This window comes from Salvelinus fontinalis, chromosome 14, assembly GCF_029448725.1.
Source record: "Salvelinus fontinalis isolate EN_2023a chromosome 14, ASM2944872v1, whole genome shotgun sequence".
Taxonomy (NCBI): domain Eukaryota; kingdom Metazoa; phylum Chordata; class Actinopteri; order Salmoniformes; family Salmonidae; genus Salvelinus; species Salvelinus fontinalis.
In genome coordinates, this window is record NC_074678.1 from 7,305,279 (window position 1) to 7,323,906 (window position 18,628).

An 18,628-nucleotide genomic window follows, 5' to 3' on the forward strand; every position below is an offset into this window, starting at 1 on the left:
TGATAAAAATACTCTCTCAAAATGCTGATGTTTATTTATTTATGGTTCCATAACGAATTACTTTGGGAATAAATATCACTGAATTATAGAAATATTGGAACAAAGTTGTCTAATGAAGGTAAACAAATGGTTGCTTACTGGAAAATACTCTTTCAAACACACGGTCACGTTGTACAGCGCCATTATGGCTTTTAGCAGCGCTATATTTTGGCCTTTATAGCTAGCACACAATTGGCCCAGCATTTCTCTCCCTCTAAAAACAGAAATAAATGTTTTGGCATTTACAAATATTATTTGGGCCTTTCTTCAGATTACAATCGCTCTCTTTTGTTTTTTTAAAAACGAAATATCCTCCAAAATATTGTTATATATTATCATGTTGATGGCACAGTCATATAGCCCCGGAACCTACATAAAGCCAAGTGACTCACTCATTCATGGATTTTGATCAAAATAAATAAGTACAATAAAAATAAGGATTTTTTTTTGCTAAATAGCCCAGTACCGTACTCCCGGCAATTACGTTGTACAGCGCCATATTTTCCGTTCCATCCTAACAGAAACCCAGAGAGTTTTTGTTTTCCTTGGAATAGAAACCCCATAATAGTAATCAAATTAATTGAGAAAGTACCAGTCAACAGTTTGGACACACCTACTCATTTTAGGGTTTTTATTTATTTTTACTATTTTCTACATTGTAGAATAATTCTCCCATGTGGCCTGCATTCTCTAGAACAGCCGTTATTGAAGACTATCAAATGCTTCTCAAAGATACCCTCTGGAAGTCAAAATAGCACTAACTAGCATTAATGGTACCAGTGGTTCACACTTAAATAACGTGCCATAGAATTCTGCGGCACCATGCAAGCTGCGCCGCAGTACACTGCAACTTTTAAAGGAGGAACCACTGTTAGGTTGAGCCATCACAACACTGTTAGGTTGAGCCATCACAACACTGTTAGGTTTAACCATCACAACACTGTTAGGTTTAACCATCACAACACTGTTAGGTTTAACCATCACAACACTGTTAGGTTGAGCCATCACAACACTGTTAGGTTCAGCCATCACAACACTGTTAGGTTCAGCCATCACAACACTGTTAGGTTTAACCATCACAACACTGTTAGGTTTAACCATCACAACACTGTTAGGTTTAACCATCACAACACTGTTAGGTTTAACCATCACAACACAGTTAGGTTTAACCATCACAACACTGTTAGGTTGAGCCATCACAACACTGTTAGGTTTAACCATCACAACACTGTTAGGTTTAACCATCACAACACTGTTAGGTTGAGCCATCACAACACTGTTAGGTTTAACCATCACAACACTGTTAGGTTTAACCATCACAACACTGTTAGGTTGAGCCATCACAACACTGTTAGGTTCAGCCATCACAACACTGTTAGGTTTAACCATCACAAACTGTTAGGTTGAGCCATCACAACACTGTTAGGTTCAGCCATCACAACACTGTTAGGTTCAGCCATCACAACACTGTTAGGTTCAGCCATCACAACACTGTTAGGTTTAACCATCACACACTGTTAGGTTGAGCCATCACAACACTGTTAGGTTCAGCCATCACAACACTGTTAGGTTCAGCCATCACAACACTGTTAGGTTCAGCCATCACAACACTGTTAGGTTTAACCATCACAACACTGTTAGGTTGAGCCATCACAACACTGTTAGGTTTAACCATCACAACACTGTTAGGTTCAGCCATCACAAGACTGTTAGTTTTAACCATCACAACACTGTTAGGTTTAACCATCACAACACTGTTAGGTTTAACCATCACAACACTGTTAGGTTCAGCCATCACAACACTGTTAGTTTTAACCATCACAACACTGTTAGGTTCAGCCATCACAACACTGTTAGGTTGAGCCATCACAACACTGTTAGGTTTAACCATCACAACACTGTTAGGTTCAGCCATCACAACACTGTTAGGTTGAGCCATCACAACACTGTTAGGTTGAGCCATCACAACACTGTTAGGTTCAGCCATCACAACGCTGTTAGGTTTAACCATCACAACACTGTTAGGTTTAACCATCACAACACTGTTAGGTTTAACCATCACAACACTGTTAGGTTGAGCCATCACAACACTGTTAGGTTCAGCCATCACAACACTGTTAGGTTCAGCCATCACAACACTGTTAGGTTTAACCATCACAACACTGTTAGGTTTAACCATCACAACACTGTTAGGTTTAACCATCACAACACTGTTAGGTTTAACCATCACAACACTGTTAGGTTTAGCCATCACAACACTGTTAGGTTGAGCCATCACAACACTGTTAGGTTTAACCATCACAACACTGTTAGGTTTAACCATCACAACACTGTTAGGTTGAGCCATCACAACACTGTTAGGTTTAACCATCACAACACTGTTAGGTTTAACCATCACAACACTGTTAGGTTGAGCCATCACAACACTGTTAGGTTCAGCCATCACAACACTGTTAGGTTTAACCATCACAAACTGTTAGGTTGAGCCATCACAACACTGTTAGGTTCAGCCATCACAACACTGTTAGGTTCAGCCATCACAACACTGTTAGGTTCAGCCATCACAACACTGTTAGGTTTAACCATCACACACTGTTAGGTTGAGCCATCACAACACTGTTAGGTTCAGCCATCACAACACTGTTAGGTTCAGCCATCACAACACTGTTAGGTTCAGCCATCACAACACTGTTAGGTTTAACCATCACAACACTGTTAGGTTCAGCCATCACAACACTGTTAGGTTTAACCATCACAACACTGTTAGGTTCAGCCATCACAACACTGTTAGTTTTAACCATCACAACACTGTTAGGTTCAGCCATCACAACACTGTTAGGTTGAGCCATCACAACACTGTTAGGTTTAACCATCACAACACTGTTAGGTTCAGCCATCACAACACTGTTAGGTTGAGCCATCACAACACTGTTAGGTTCAGCCATCACAACGCTGTTAGGTTTAACCATCACAACACTGTTAGGTTTAACCATCACAACACTGTTAGGTTTAACCATCACAACACTGTTAGGTTCAGCCATCACAACACTGTTAGGTTGAGCCATCACAACACTGTTAGGTTTAACCATCACAACACTGTTAGGTTTAACCATCACAACACTGTTAGGTTTAACCATCACAACACTGTTAGGTTCAGCCATCACAACACTGTTAGGTTTAACCATCACACACTGTTAGGTTCAGCCATCACAACACTGTTAGGTTCAGCCATCACAACACTGTTAGGTTCAGCCATCACAACACTGTTAGGTTCAGCCATCACAACACTGTTAGGTTTAACCATCACAACACTGTTAGGTTGAGCCATCACAACACTGTTAGGTTTAACCATCACAACACTGTTAGGTTCAGCCATCACAACACTGTTAGTTTTAACCATCACAACACTGTTAGGTTCAGCCATCACAACACTGTTAGGTTCAGCCATCACAACACTGTTAGGTTTAACCATCACACACTGTTAGGTTGAGCCATCACAACACTGTTAGGTTCAGCCATCACAACACTGTTAGGTTGAGCCATCACAACACTGTTAGGTTTAACCATCACAACACTGTTAGGTTGAGCCATCACAACACTGTTAGGTTTAACCATACCAACACTGTTATGTTCAGCCATCACAACACTGTTAGGTTGAGCCATCACAACACTGTTAGGTTGAGCCATCACAACACTGTTAGGTTTAACCATCACAACACTGTTAGGTTGAGCCATCACAACACTGTTAGGTTTAACCATCACAACACTGTTAGGTTTAACCATCACAACACTGTTAGGTTCAGCCATCACAACACTGTTAGGTTCAGCCATCACAACACTGTTAGGTTCAACCATCACAACACTGTTAGGTTGAGCCATCACAACACTGTTAGGTTTAACCATCACAACACTGTTAGGTTCAGCCATCACAACACTGTTAGGTTTAACCATCACAACACTGTTAGGTTGAGCCATCACAACACTGTTAGGTTGAGCCATCACAACACTGTTAGGTTCAGCCATCACAACACTGTTAGGTTCAGCCATCACAACACTGTTAGGTTCAGCCATCACAACACTGTTAGGTTCAGCCATCACAACACTGTTAGGTTCAGCCATCACAACACTGTTAGGTTTAACCATCACAACACTGTTAGGTTTAACCATCACAACACTGTTAGGTTCAGCCATCACAACACTGTTAGGTTTAACCATCACACACTGTTAGGTTGAGCCATCACAACACTGTTAGGTTCAGCCATCACAACACTGTTAGGTTCAGCCATCACAACACTGTTAGGTTCAGCCATCACAACACTGTTAGGTTTAACCATCACAACACTGTTAGGTTGAGCCATCACAACACTGTTAGGTTTAACCATCACAACACTGTTAGGTTCAGCCATCACAACACTGTTAGGTTTAACCATCACAACACTGTTAGGTTTCAGCCATCACAACACTGTTAGGTTGAGCCATCACAACACTGTTAGGTTTAACCATCACAACACTGTTAGGTTGAGCCATCACAACACTGTTAGGTTTAACCATCACAACACTGTTAGGTTCAGCCATCACAACACTGTTAGGTTGAACCATCACAACACTGTTAGGTTCAGCCATCACAACACTGTTAGGTTTAACCATCACAACACTGTTAGGTTTAACCATCACAACACTGTTAGGTTTAACCATCACAACACTGTTAGGTTGAGCCATCACAACACTGTTAGGTTGAGCCATCACAACACTGTTAGGTTTAACCATCACAACACTGTTAGGTTGAGCCATCACAACACTGTTAGGTTTAACCATCACAACACTGTTAGGTTTAACCATCACAACACTGTTAGGTTCAGCCATCACAACACTGTTAGGTTCAACCATCACAACACTGTTAGGTTTAACCATCACAACACTGTTAGGTTCAGCCATCACAACACTGTTAGGTTTAACCATCACAACACTGTTAGGTTGAGCCATCACAACACTGTTAGGTTTAACAATCACAACACTGTTAGGTTCAGCCATCACAACACTGTTAGGTTTAACCATCACAACACTGTTAGGTTTAACCATCACAACACTGTTAGGTTTAACCATCACAACACTGTTAGGTTGAGCCATCACAACACTGTTAGGTTCAGCCATCACAACACTGTTAGGTTCAGCCATCACAACACTGTTAGGTTTAACCATCACAACACTGTTAGGTTGAGCCATCACAACACTGTTAGGTTTAACCATCACAACACTGTTAGGTTCAGCCATCACAACACTGTTAGGTTTAACCATCACAACACTGTTAGGTTTAACCATCACAACACTGTTAGGTTTAACCATCACAACACTGTTAGGTTGAGCCATCACAACACTGTTAGGTTGAGCCATCACAACACTGTTAGGTTTAACCATCACAACACTGTTAGGTTGAGCCATCACAACACTGTTAGGTTTAACCATCACAACACTGTTAGGTTTAACCATCATAACACTGTTAGGTTCAGCCATCACAACACTGTTAGGTTCAGCCATCACAACACTGTTAGGTTCAACCATCACAACACTGTTAGGTTTAACCATCACAACACTGTTAGGTTCAGCCATCACAACACTGTTAGGTTTAACCATCACAACACTGTTAGGTTGAGCCATCACAACACTGTTAGGTTTAACCATCACAACACTGTTAGGTTCAACCATCACAACACTGTTAGGTTTAACCATCACAACACTGTTAGGTTCAGCCATCACAACACTGTTAGGTTTAACCATCACAACACTGTTAGGTTGAGCCATCACAACACTGTTAGGTTTAACCATCACTACACTGTTAGGTTCAGCCATCACAACACTGTTAGGTTTAACCATCACAACACTGTTAGGTTTAACCATCACAACACTGTTAGGTTTAACCATCACAACACTGTTAGGTTGAGCCATCACAACACTGTTAGGTTCAGCCATCACAACACTGTTAGGTTCAGCCATCACAACACTGTTAGGTTTAACCATCACAACACTGTTAGGTTGAGCCATCACAACACTGTTAGGTTTAACCATCACAACACTGTTAGGTTCAGCCATCACAACACTGTTAGGTTTAACCATCACAACACAGTTAGGTTCAGCCATCACAACACTGTTAGGTTGAGCCATCACAAAACTGTTAGGTTCAGCCATCACAACACTGTTAGGTTTAACCATCACAACACTGTTAGGTTTAACCATCACAACACAGTTAGGTTCAGCCATCACAACACTGTTAGGTTGAGCCATCACAAAACTGTTAGGTTCAGCCATCACAACACTGTTAGGTTTAACCATCACAACACTGTTAGGTTTAACCATCACAACACTGTTAGGTTTAACCATCACAAAACTGTTAGGTTTAACCATCACAACACTGTTAGGTTTAACCATCACAACACTGTTAGGCTCAGCCATCACAACACTGTTAGGTATAACCATCACACACTGTTAGGTTGAGCCATCACAACACTGTTAGGTTCAGCCATCACAACACTGTTAGGTTCAGCCATCACAACACTGTTAGGTTTAACCATCACAACACTGTTAGGTTGAGCCATCACAACACTGTTAGGTTTAACCATCACAACACTGTTAGGTTTAACCATCACAACACTGTTAGGTTGAGCCATCACAACACTGTTAGGTTCAGCCATCACAACACTGTTAGGTTGAGCCATCACAACACTGTTAGGTTCAGCCATCACAACACTGTTAGGTTCAGCCATCACAACACTGTTAGGTTCAGCCATCACAACACTGTTAGGTTCAGCCATCACAACACTGTTAGGTTTAACCATCACACACTGTTAGGTTGAGCCATCACAACACTGTTAGGTTCAGCCATCACAACACTGTTAGGTTTAACCATCACAACACTGTTAGGTTTAACCATCACAACACTGTTAGGTTGAGCCATCACAACACTGTTAGGTTCAGCCATCACAACACTGTTAGGTTCAGCCATCACAAACTGTTAGGTTGAGCCATCACAACACTGTTAGGTTCAGCCATCACAACACTGTTAGGTTCAGCCATCACAACACTGTTAGGTTCAGCCATCACAGCACTGTTAGGTTTAACCATCACACACTGTTAGGTTGAGCCATCACAACACTGTTAGGTTTAACCATCACAACACTGTTAGGTTGAGCCATCACAACACTGTTAGGTTTAACCATCACAACACTGTTAGGTTCAGCCATCACAACACTGTTATTTTTAACCATCACAACACTGTTAGGTTCAGCCATCACAACACTGTTAGGTTTAACCATCACACACTGTTAGGTTGAGCCATCACAACACTGTTAGGTTCAGCCATCACAACACTGTTAGGTTCAGCCATCACAACACTGTTAGGTTCAGCCATCACAACACTGTTAGGTTTAACCATCACAACACTGTTAGGTTGAGCCATCACAACACTGTTAGGTTTAACCATCACAACACTGTTAGGTTCAGCCATCACAACACTGTTAGGTTCAGCCATCACAACACTGTTAGGTTCAGCCATCACAAACTGTTAGGTTGAGCCATCACAACACTGTTAGGTTCAGCCATCACAACACTGTTAGGTTCAGCCATCACAACACTGTTAGGTTCAGCCATCACAGCACTGTTAGGTTTAACCATCACACACTGTTAGGTTGAGCCATCACAACACTGTTAGGTTTAACCATCACAACACTGTTAGGTTGAGCCATCACAACACTGTTAGGTTTAACCATCACAACACTGTTAGGTTCAGCCATCACAACACTGTTATTTTTAACCATCACAACACTGTTAGGTTCAGCCATCACAACACTGTTAGGTTTAACCATCACACACTGTTAGGTTGAGCCATCACAACACTGTTAGGTTCAGCCATCACAACACTGTTAGGTTCAGCCATCACAACACTGTTAGGTTCAGCCATCACAACACTGTTAGGTTTAACCATCACAACACTGTTAGGTTTAACCATCACAACACTGTTAGGTTCAGCCATCACAACACTGTTAGGTTGAGCCATCACAACACTGTTAGGTTTAACCATCACAACACTGTTAGGTTCAGCCATCACAACACTGTTAGGTTGAGCCATCACAACACTGTTAGGTTGAGCCATCACAACACTGTTAGGTTCAGCCATCACAACGCTGTTAGGTTTAACCATCACAACACTGTTAGGTTTAACCATCACAACACTGTTAGGTTTAACCATCACAACACTGTTAGGTTCAGCCATCACAACACTGTTAGGTTGAGCCATCACAACACTGTTAGGTTTAACCATCACAACACTGTTAGGTTTAACCATCACAACACTGTTAGGTTTAACCATCACAACACTGTTAGGTTCAGCCATCACAACACTGTTAGGTTTAACCATCACACACTGTTAGGTTCAGTCATCACAACACTGTTAGGTTTAACCATCACAACACTGTTAGGTTGAGCCATCACAACACTGTTAGGTTCAGCCATCACAACACTGTTAGGTTCAGCCATCACAACACTATTAGGTTCAGCCATCACAACACTGTTAGGTTTAACCATCACAACACTGTTAGGTTGAGCCATCACAACACTGTTAGGTTTAACCATCACAACACTGTTAGGTTCAGCCATCACAACACTGTTAGGTTCAGCCATCACAACACTGTTAGGTTTAACCATCACAACACTGTTAGGTTGAGCCATCACAACACTGTTAGGTTTAACCATACCAACACTGTTATGTTCAGCCATCACAACACTGTTAGGTTGAACCATCACAACACTGTTAGGTTCAGCCATCCCAACACTGTTAGGTTTAACCATCACAACACTGTTAGGTTTAACCATCACAACACTGTTAGGTTTAACCATCACAACACTGTTAGGTTGAGCCATCACAACACTGTTAGGTTGAGCCATCACAACACTGTTAGGTTTAACCATCACAACACTGTTAGGTTGAGCCATCACAACACTGTTAGGTTTAACCATCACAACACTGTTAGGTTTAACCATCACAACACTGTTAGGTTTAACCATCACAACACTGTTAGGTTCAGCCATCACAACACTGTTAGGTTTAACCATCACAACACTGTTAGGTTGAGCCATCACAACACTGTTAGGTTTAACCATCACAACACTGTTAGGTTCAGCCATCACAACACTGTTAGGTTCAGCCATCACAACACTGTTAGGTTTAACCATCACAACACTGTTAGGTTTAACCATCACAACACTGTTAGGTTCAGCCATCACAACACTGTTAGGTTTAACCATCACACACTGTTAGGTTGAGCCATCACAACACTGTTAGGTTCAGCCATCACAACACTGTTAGGTTTAACCATCACAACACTGTTAGGTTCAGCCATCACAACACTGTTAGGTTCAGCCATCACAACACTGTTAGGTTCAGCCATCACAACACTGTTAGGTTTAACCATCACAACACTGTTAGGTTTAACCATCACAACACTGTTAGGTTCAGCCATCACAACACTGTTAGGTTTAACCATCACACACTGTTAGGTTGAGCCATCACAACACTGTTAGGTTCAGCCATCACAACACTGTTAGGTTCAGCCATCACAACACTGTTAGGTTTAACCATCACAACACTGTTAGGTTCAGCCATCACAACACTGTTAGGTTTAACCATCACAACACTGTTAGGTTCAGCCATCACAACACTGTTAGGTTGAGCCATCACAACACTGTTAGGTTTAACCATCACAACACTGTTAGGTTGAGCCATCACAACACTGTTAGGTTTAACCATCACAACACTGTTAGGTTCAGCCATCACAACACTGTTAGGTTGAACCATCACAACACTGTTAGGTTCAGCCATCACAACACTGTTAGGTTTAACCATCACAACACTGTTAGGTTGAGCCATCACAACACTGTTAGGTTTAACCATCACAACACTGTTAGGTTCAGCCATCACAACACTGTTAGGTTTAACCATCACAACACTGTTAGGTTTAACCATCACAACACTGTTAGGTTTAACCATCACAACACTGTTAGGTTGAGCCATCACAACACTGTTAGGTTCAGCCATCACAACACTGTTAGGTTCAGCCATCACAACACTGTTAGGTTTAACCATCACAACACTGTTAGGTTGAGCCATCACAACACTGTTAGGTTTAACCATCACAACACTGTTAGGTTCAGCCATCACAACACTGTTAGGTTTAACCATCACAACACTGTTAGGTTCAGCCATCACAACACTGTTAGGTTCAACCATCACAACACTGTTAGGTTGAGCCATCACAACACTGTTAGGTTTAACCATCACAACACTGTTAGGTTTAACCATCACAACACTGTTAGGTTCAGCCATCACAACACTGTTAGGTTTAACCATCACAACACTGTTAGGTTGAGCCATCACAACACTGTTAGGTTTAACCATCACAACACTGTTAGGTTCAGCCATCACAACACTGTTAGGTTTAACCATCACAACACTGTTAGGTTGAGCCATCACAACACTGTTAGGTTTAGCCATCACAACACTGTTAGGTTGAGCCATCACAACACTGTTAGGTTTAACCATCACAACACTGTTAGGTTCAGACATCACAACACTGTTAGGTTCGGCCATCACAACACTGTTAGGTTTAACCATCACAACACTGTTAGGTTGAGCCATCACAACACTGTTAGGTTTAACCATCACAACACTGTTAGGTTGAGCCATCACAACACTGTTAGGTTTAACCATCACAACACTGTTAGGTTCAGCCATCACAACACTGTTAGGTTGAACCATCACAACACTGTTAGGTTCAGCCATCACAACACTGTTAGGTTTAACCATCACAACACTGTTAGGTTTAACCATCACAACACTGTTAGGTTTAACCATCACAACACTGTTAGGTTGAGCCATCACAACACTGTTAGGTTCAGCCATCACAACACTGTTAGGTTGAGCCATCACAACACTGTTAGGTTTAACCATCACAACACTGTTAGGTTGAGCCATCACAACACTGTTAGGTTTAACCATCACAACACTGTTAGGTTGAGCCATCACAATACTGTTAGGTTTAACCATCACAACACTGTTAGGTTTAACCATCACAACACTGTTAGGTTCAGCCATCACAACACTGTTAGGTTTAACCATCACAACACTGTTAGGTTGAGCCATCACAACACTGTTAGGTTTAACCATCACAACACTGTTAGGTTCAGCCATCACAACACTGTTAGGTTTAACCATCACAACACTGTTAGGTTCAGCCATCACAACACTGTTAGGTTCAGCCATCACAACACTTTTAGGTTTAACCATCACAACACTGTTAGGTTGAGCCATCACAACACTGTTAGGTTTAACCATCACAACACTGTTAGGTTCAGCCATCACAACACTGTTAGGTTGAGCCATCACAACACTGTTAGGTTGAGCCATCACAACACTGTTAGGTTCAGCCATCACAACACTGTTAGGTTGAGCCATCACAACACTGTTAGGTTTAACCATCACAACACTGTTAGGTTTAACCATCACAACACTGTTAGGTTCAGCCATCACAACACTGTTAGGTTGAGCCATCACAACACTGTTAGGTTGAGCCATCACAACACTGTTAGGTTTAACCATCACAACACTGTTAGGTTGAGCCATCACAACACTGTTAGGTTGAGCCATCACAACACTGTTAGGTTTAACCATCACAACACTGTTAGGTTCAGCCATCACAACACTGTTAGGTTTAACCATCACACACTGTTAGGTTCAGCCATCACAACACTGTTAGGTTCAGCCATCACAACACTGGTAGGTTCAGCCATCACAACACTGTTAGGTTCAGCCATCACAACACTGTTAGGTTTAACCATCACACACTGTTAGGTTGAGCCATCACAACACTGTTAGGTTGAGCCATCACAACACTGTTAGGTTTAACCATCACACACTGTTAGGTTTAACCATCACAACACTGTTAGGTTCAGCCATCACAACACTGTTAGGTTCAGCCATCACAACACTTTTAGGTTTAACCATCACAATACTGTTAGGTTGAGCCATCACAACACTGTTAGGTTTAACCATCACAACACTGTTAGGTTCAGCCATCACAACACTGTTAGGTTGAGCCATCACAACACTGTTAGGTTGAGCCATCACAACACTGTTAGGTTCAGCCATCACAACACTGTTAGGTTGAGCCATCACAACACTGTTAGGTTTAACCATCACAACACTGTTAGGTTTAACCATCACAACACTGTTAGGTTCAGCCATCACAACACTTTTAGGTTTAACCATCACAACACTGTTAGGTTGAGCCATCACAACACTGTTAGGTTGAGCCATCACATCACTGTTAGGTGAGCCATCACAACACTGTTAGGTTTAACCATCACAACACTGTTAGGTTGAGCCATCACAACACTGTTAGGTTTAGCCATCACAACACTGTTAGGTTGAGCCATCACAACACTGTTAGGTTCAGCCATCACAACACTGTTAGGTTTAACCATCACAACACTGTTATGTTGAGCCATCACAACACTGTTAGGTTTAACCATCACACACTGTTAGGTTGAGCCATCACAACACTGTTAGGTTGAGCCATCACAACACTGTTAGGTTTAACCATCACAACACTGTTAGGTTGAGCCATCACAACACTGTTAGGTTGAGCCATCACATCACTGTTAGGTGAGCCATCACAACACTGTTAGGTTTAACCATCACAACACTGTTAGGTTGAGCCATCACAACACTGTTAGGTTTAGCCATCACAACACTGTTAGGTTGAGCCATCACAACACTGTTAGGTTTAACCATCACAACACTGTTAGGTTCAGCCATCACAACACTGTTAGGTTCAGCCATCACAACACTGTTAGGTTCAGCCATCACAACACTGTTAGGTTTAACCATCACAACACTGGTAGGTTCAGCCATCACAACACTGTTAGGTTCAGCCATCACAACACTGTTAGGTTTAACCATCACAACACTGTTAGGTTGAGCCATCACAACACTGTTAGGTCTCCAGTGAGCTATAAAGACCTGAAACAGTATAGTCTCTGGTCTGAAACAACTCTGGTAGCTACAGTATAGTCTCTGGTCTGAAACACCTCTGGGTGCTACAGTATTGCCTCTGGTCTGAAACACCTCTGGGAGCTACAGTATAGTCTCTGGTCTGAAACACCTCTGGGTGCTACAGTATTGCCTCTGGTCTGAAACACCTCTGGGAGCTACAGTATAGCCTCTGGCCTGAAACACCTCTACTACCAATATTAGATATGGCAATAAGAATTTCAGTAACACGGAATTCCGTACCGTGGAGCTCCACTGTATCATTATACCTGCATCTGAATTCAGTATCATGTCGGCAAGTTTTGGTAAGCTGTCCATCTGTTTTGTAAAGCTGTTCATCTGTTTTGTAAAGCTGTCCATCTGTTTTGTAAAGCTGTCCATCTGTTTTGTAAAGCTGTCCATCTGTTTTGTAAAGCTGTCCATCTGTTTTGTAAAGCTGTCCATCTGTTTTGGTAAGCTGTCCATCTGTTTTGTAAAACTGTCCATCTGTTGTGTAAAACTGTCCATCTGTTTTGTAAAGCTGTCCATCTGTTTTGTAAAGCTGTCCATCTGTTTTGTAAAGCTGTCCATCTGTTTTGTAAAGCTGTCCATCTGTTTTTTAAAGCTGCCCATCGGTTTTGTAAAGCTGTCCATCTGTTTTGTAAAGCTGTCCATCTGTTTTGTAAAGCTGTTCATCTGTTTTGTAAAGCTGTTCATCTGTTTTGTAAAGCTGTCCATCTGTTTTGTAAAGCTGTCCATCTGTTTTGTAAAGCTGTTCATCTGTTTTGTAAAGCTGTCCATCTGTTTTGTAAAGCTGTCCATCTGTTTTGTAAAGCTGTTCATCTGTTTTGTAAAGCTGTCCATCTGTTTTGTAAAGCTGTCCACGGTGCACTATTCCCTACGTACTACACTACTTTGATTTTTGAACAATTTCCCTTTCATGCATTTGGTTTTCAGAAGAGAATTCGGTTGTGACGACTGGCCTATATTTTTCTTTCACGTTTTTTAACTGCATTTATATGGTAGAGTGGCCAGACGGAAGCCACTCCTCAGTAAAAGGCACATGACAGTCCACTTGGAATTTGCCAAAAAGCACCTAAAGACTCTCAGACAATGAAAAACAAGATTCTCTGATATGATGACACCAAGGTTGAACTCTTTGGCCTGAATGCCAAGCGTCACGTCTGGAGGAAACCTGGCACCATCCCCACGGTGAAGCATGGTGGTGGCAGCATCATGCTCTGGGGATCTTTTTCAACGGCAGGGACTGGGAGACTAGTCAGGATCGAGTGAAAGATGAACGGAGTAAAGTACAGAGAGATCCTTGATGAAAACCTGCTCCAGAGCACCCAATAAGAGTGGTGAAAATGAATCATAATAACGAATCATAATAATGAATCATAATAATGAATCATAATAATGAATCATAATAACGAATCATAATAACGAATCATAATAACGAATCATAATAATGAATCATAATAATGAATCATAATAACGAATCATAATAACGAATCATAATAATGCATCATAATAATGAATCATAATAATGAATCATAATAACGAATCATAATAACGAATCATAATAACGAATCATAATAACAAATCATAATAACGAATCATAATAACGAATCATAATAACGAATCATAATAACGAATCATAATAATGAATCATAATAATGAATCATAATAATGAATCATAACAATGTAATATTCTGCTTTGCGTTTTGAGTTTGCTGTTTGTTGTGGATATGTTCTGTGTTTCACCAATGTTATTCAGAACCAGCAATCACGGGTTAAATAGGCCTATCCAAAACTTTAACTATTTCGGCACGGCGGCCCCCCCCCCAAAAAAACATTTTCAGTGGGCTATCCAGTACAAATATACTACATGACTAAAGGTATGTGGACACCTACTCGTTGAACGTCATATTCCAAAATCATGGGAATTAATATCGATTTGTTCCCCGCCCCTTTTTCGGATCAAAAACAAAGCACAGTCATTATTCATCTTACTATGTTTTGTCATCTTCTGGGGGGGGGGGGGGGGGGGGCATCGCTGTCATTAGCACTCTGCTTTTCAGCTGGAACTCAATGTAATGGCAGGTTATTGCCATGTACTTAATCGATAATCGTCGGTCCTCATATATGTGGACACCCCCCCCCCCCCCCCCCCCTCAAGTCATTTACATCAGCTATTGCTTTGTTAATATTGGCAACCACCTCAATCCTCTTTACAGCAGCATCTCTGTGGCACCTCTGTGATACGGTGTGTGGGGTCAGGGAGTGTCAACGGGGATGCGGCCATGACTAGACCACGTTTATTAGCTCCTGAGCTAAATCAAGAAAACCACTTCCTTGAACTGTGTGAAAGGGGTAATATCCTGCTACAGAAAGCTACACATTTGTTTGTGATTCCTGATTTGACTTTAGCCAGTAACCGCCTTGGGGGCAGAGAGAAACGATGTCATGCTTTGTTGCTGACTGGTACCTGCTCCTGTTGCGCGGCGGCCGCTGTATCCTCGGTCAACGTGGCACTGGAGACAGGAAGTGCCGGTTCTCTTGCTATCATATTTCAATATCGAGAGGGGGGAGGTCGACACTTCACATGGCTAGTGGGCATCTTAGTTTCAGCAACTAAATCAAAAGATTTCCAAAATGTCATTTGGGATTTTGAGTTTCAATTTCACTTCTTCCGTATCCATAGCGACGACTGCTAGCATCAGCAACAAGCACCAGACACACACACATGTTGTAGACTACATCACATCAGGAGAGGTACACTGCTGGTGCAGCAGAGCAGGAGCAAACAGACACTCGTCCAGAAATCAAGTCATTTTAGTCTTTTTTTAAATGATACGCTAGCTCGTTATGGATGAAAAAAACAGGCCCTACCCGGCCCTAACCCGATGTATATTGTCGGACTCTGGTTGGGTAGCAGAGCTCTAGTGTGTGTGTGTGTGTGTGTTTATGTGTGTGTGTGTGTGTGTGTGTGTGTGTGTGTGTGTGTGTGTGTGTGTGTGTGTGTGTGTGTGTGTGTGTGTGTGTGTGTGTGTGTGTGTGTGTGTGTGTGTGTGTGTGTGTGTGTGTACAGGCTCAACATTTCAATCTGCATTCTGCACAACAAATGATTATTAATATAATTATTTTCATACCATATCTATCGATGACACAGGTCCAATACTGTTCACATAGATGTCCACATCTATGACCGTTGGTTTAACTGCAAAAGAAAGAGCATTTTAAGATTTAGCAATGAAACTCAATTCACAAATTGATTCATTGATTAATTCATTCACACGTTCGTTTATCCCTTCATTCACATATGAATTCGATAACTCACACGAGCACTTCTTAATTCAATCACACTTTCGTTAATTCCTTAATTTACCACGTCCCCGCCGTGCCCCCTCCTCTCATACTGACAGGATGACAATATTTTAATCTGTGGAGAATTATGGAACGATGATGGACAATATACTGTCTGGTATGTAGGGAGGAGGGAGAGCAGGGAGAGCTGGGAGAGTAAGGAGGAAGGGGCAGTAGGGAGGAGGTAGAGAATAGAGCAGGGACGTGGGAAAGTAGAGGCCCCGACAGGAGGCCTTCTGCCTTTTGGTAGGCCATCATTGTAAAATAAGAATGTGTTCTTAATTAACTGACTTGCCTAATTAAATAAAGGTTAAATAAAAAATAGAGAGCAGGGAGGAGGGAAGAGGAGGCAGCAACGAGAGCAGAGAGGAGGAAGAGGAGGGAAGAGTGGAGGAACGAGGGCAGAGAGGAGGAAGAGGAGGGAAGAGTGGAGGAACGAGAGGAGGGAAGAAGCAGGGAGGGGGGAGAGGAGGCAGCAACGAGAGCAGAGAGGAGGAAGAGGAGGGAAGAGGCAGGAACGAGGGCAGAGAGGAGGAAGAGGAGGGAAGAGTGGAGGAACGAGAGGAGGGAAGAAGCAGGGAGGGGGGAGAGGAGGCAGCAACGAGAGCAGAGAGGAGGAAGAGGAGGGAAGAGGCAGGAACGAGGGCAGGAAGGAGGAGGAAGAGGAGGGAAGAGTGGAGGAACGAGAGCAGAGAGGAGGAAGAGGAGGGAAGAGGAGGGAAGAGGCAGGAACGAGAGCAGAGAGGAGGAAGAGGAGGGAAGAGTGGAGGAACGAGAGCAGAGAGGAGGAAGAGGAGGGAAGAGGCAGGAACGAGAGCAGAGAGGAGGAAGAGGAGGGAAGAGTGGAGGAACGAGAGCAGAGAGGAGGAAGAGGAGGGAAGAGGCAGGAACGAGAGCAGAGAGGAGGAAGAGGAGGGAAGAGTGGAGGAACGAGGGCAGGAAGGAGGAGGAAGAGGAGGGAAGAGTGGAGGAACGAGAGCAGAGAGGAGGAAGAGGAGGGAAGAGGCAGGAACGAGAGCAGAGAGGAGGAAGAGGAGGGAAGAGTGGAGGAACGAGAGCAGAGAGGAGGAAGAGGAGGGAAGAGTGGAGGAACGAGAGCAGAGAGGAGGAAGAGGAGGGAAGAGGCAGGAACGAGAGCAGAGAGGAGGAAGAGGAGGGAAGAGTGGAGGAACGAGGGCAGGAAGGAGGAGGAAGAGGAGGGAAGAGTGGAGGAACGAGAGCAGAGAGGAGGAAGAGGAGGGAAGAGTGGAGGAACGAGGGCAGAGAGGAGGAAGAGGAGGGAAGAGTGGAGGAACGAGGGCAGGAAGGAGGAGGAAGAGGAGGGAAGAGTGGAGGAACGAGAGCAGAGAGGAGGAAGAGGAGGGAAGAGTGGAGGAACGAGGGCAGAGAGGAGGAAGAGGAGGGAAGAGTGGAGGAACGAGGGCAGGAAGGAGGAGGAAGAGGAGGGAAGAGTGGAGGAACGAGAGCAGAGAGGAGGAAGAGGAGGGAAGAGGCAGGAACGAGGGCAGGAAGGAGGAGGAAGAGGAGGGAAGAGTGGAGGAACGAGGGCAGAGAGGAGGAAGAGGAGGGAAGAGGCAGGAACGAGGGCAGAGAGGAGGAAGAGGAGGGAAGAGTGGAGGAACGAGGGCAGAGAGGAGGAAGAGGAGGGAAGAGGCAGGAACGAGGGCAGAGAGGAGGAAGAGGAGGGAAGAGGCAGGAACGAGAGCAGAGAGGAGGAAGAGGAGGGAAGAGTGGAGGAACGAGGGCAGAGAGGAGGAAGAGGAGGGAAGAGGCAGGAACGAGGGCAGAGAGGAGGAAGAGGAGGGAAGAGTGGAGGAACGAGGGCAGAGAGGAGGAAGAGGAGGGAAGAGTGGAGGAACGAGAGCAGAGAGGAGGAAGAGGAGGGAAGAGTGGAGGAACGAGGGCAGAGAGGAGGAAGAGGAGGGAAGAGTGGAGGAACGAGAGCAGAGAGGAGGAAGAGGAGGGAAGAGTGGAGGAACGAGGGCAGAGAGGAGGAAGAGGAGGGAAGAGTGGAGGAACGAGAGCAGAGAGGAGGAAGAGGAGGGAAGAGGCAGGAACGAGGGCAGAGAGGAGGAAGAGGAGGGAAGAGTGGAGGAACGAGAGCAGAGAGGAGGAAGAGGAGGGAAGAGGCAGGAACGAGAGCAG

The 18,628-nt window shown here is 43.4% G+C and overlaps 1 protein-coding gene across 2 annotated transcripts in view; it reads right to left on the bottom strand.

The window, feature by feature from the left end:
* LOC129869449 (gamma-aminobutyric acid receptor subunit gamma-3) overlaps positions 1–18,628 on the bottom strand; it is a 435,314-nt gene that overhangs the window by 236,020 nt on the left and 180,666 nt on the right. For both annotated transcript variants that reach the window (XR_008761908.1, XM_055943877.1), the window contains exon 3: positions 16,270–16,337. Coding sequence is in view for 1 of the 2 variants with exons in the window: in XM_055943877.1 (XP_055799852.1) it covers positions 16,270–16,337 (68 nt within the window). In the remaining variant the exon portion in view is untranslated. The remainder of the gene's footprint in view (positions 1–16,269; positions 16,338–18,628) is intronic.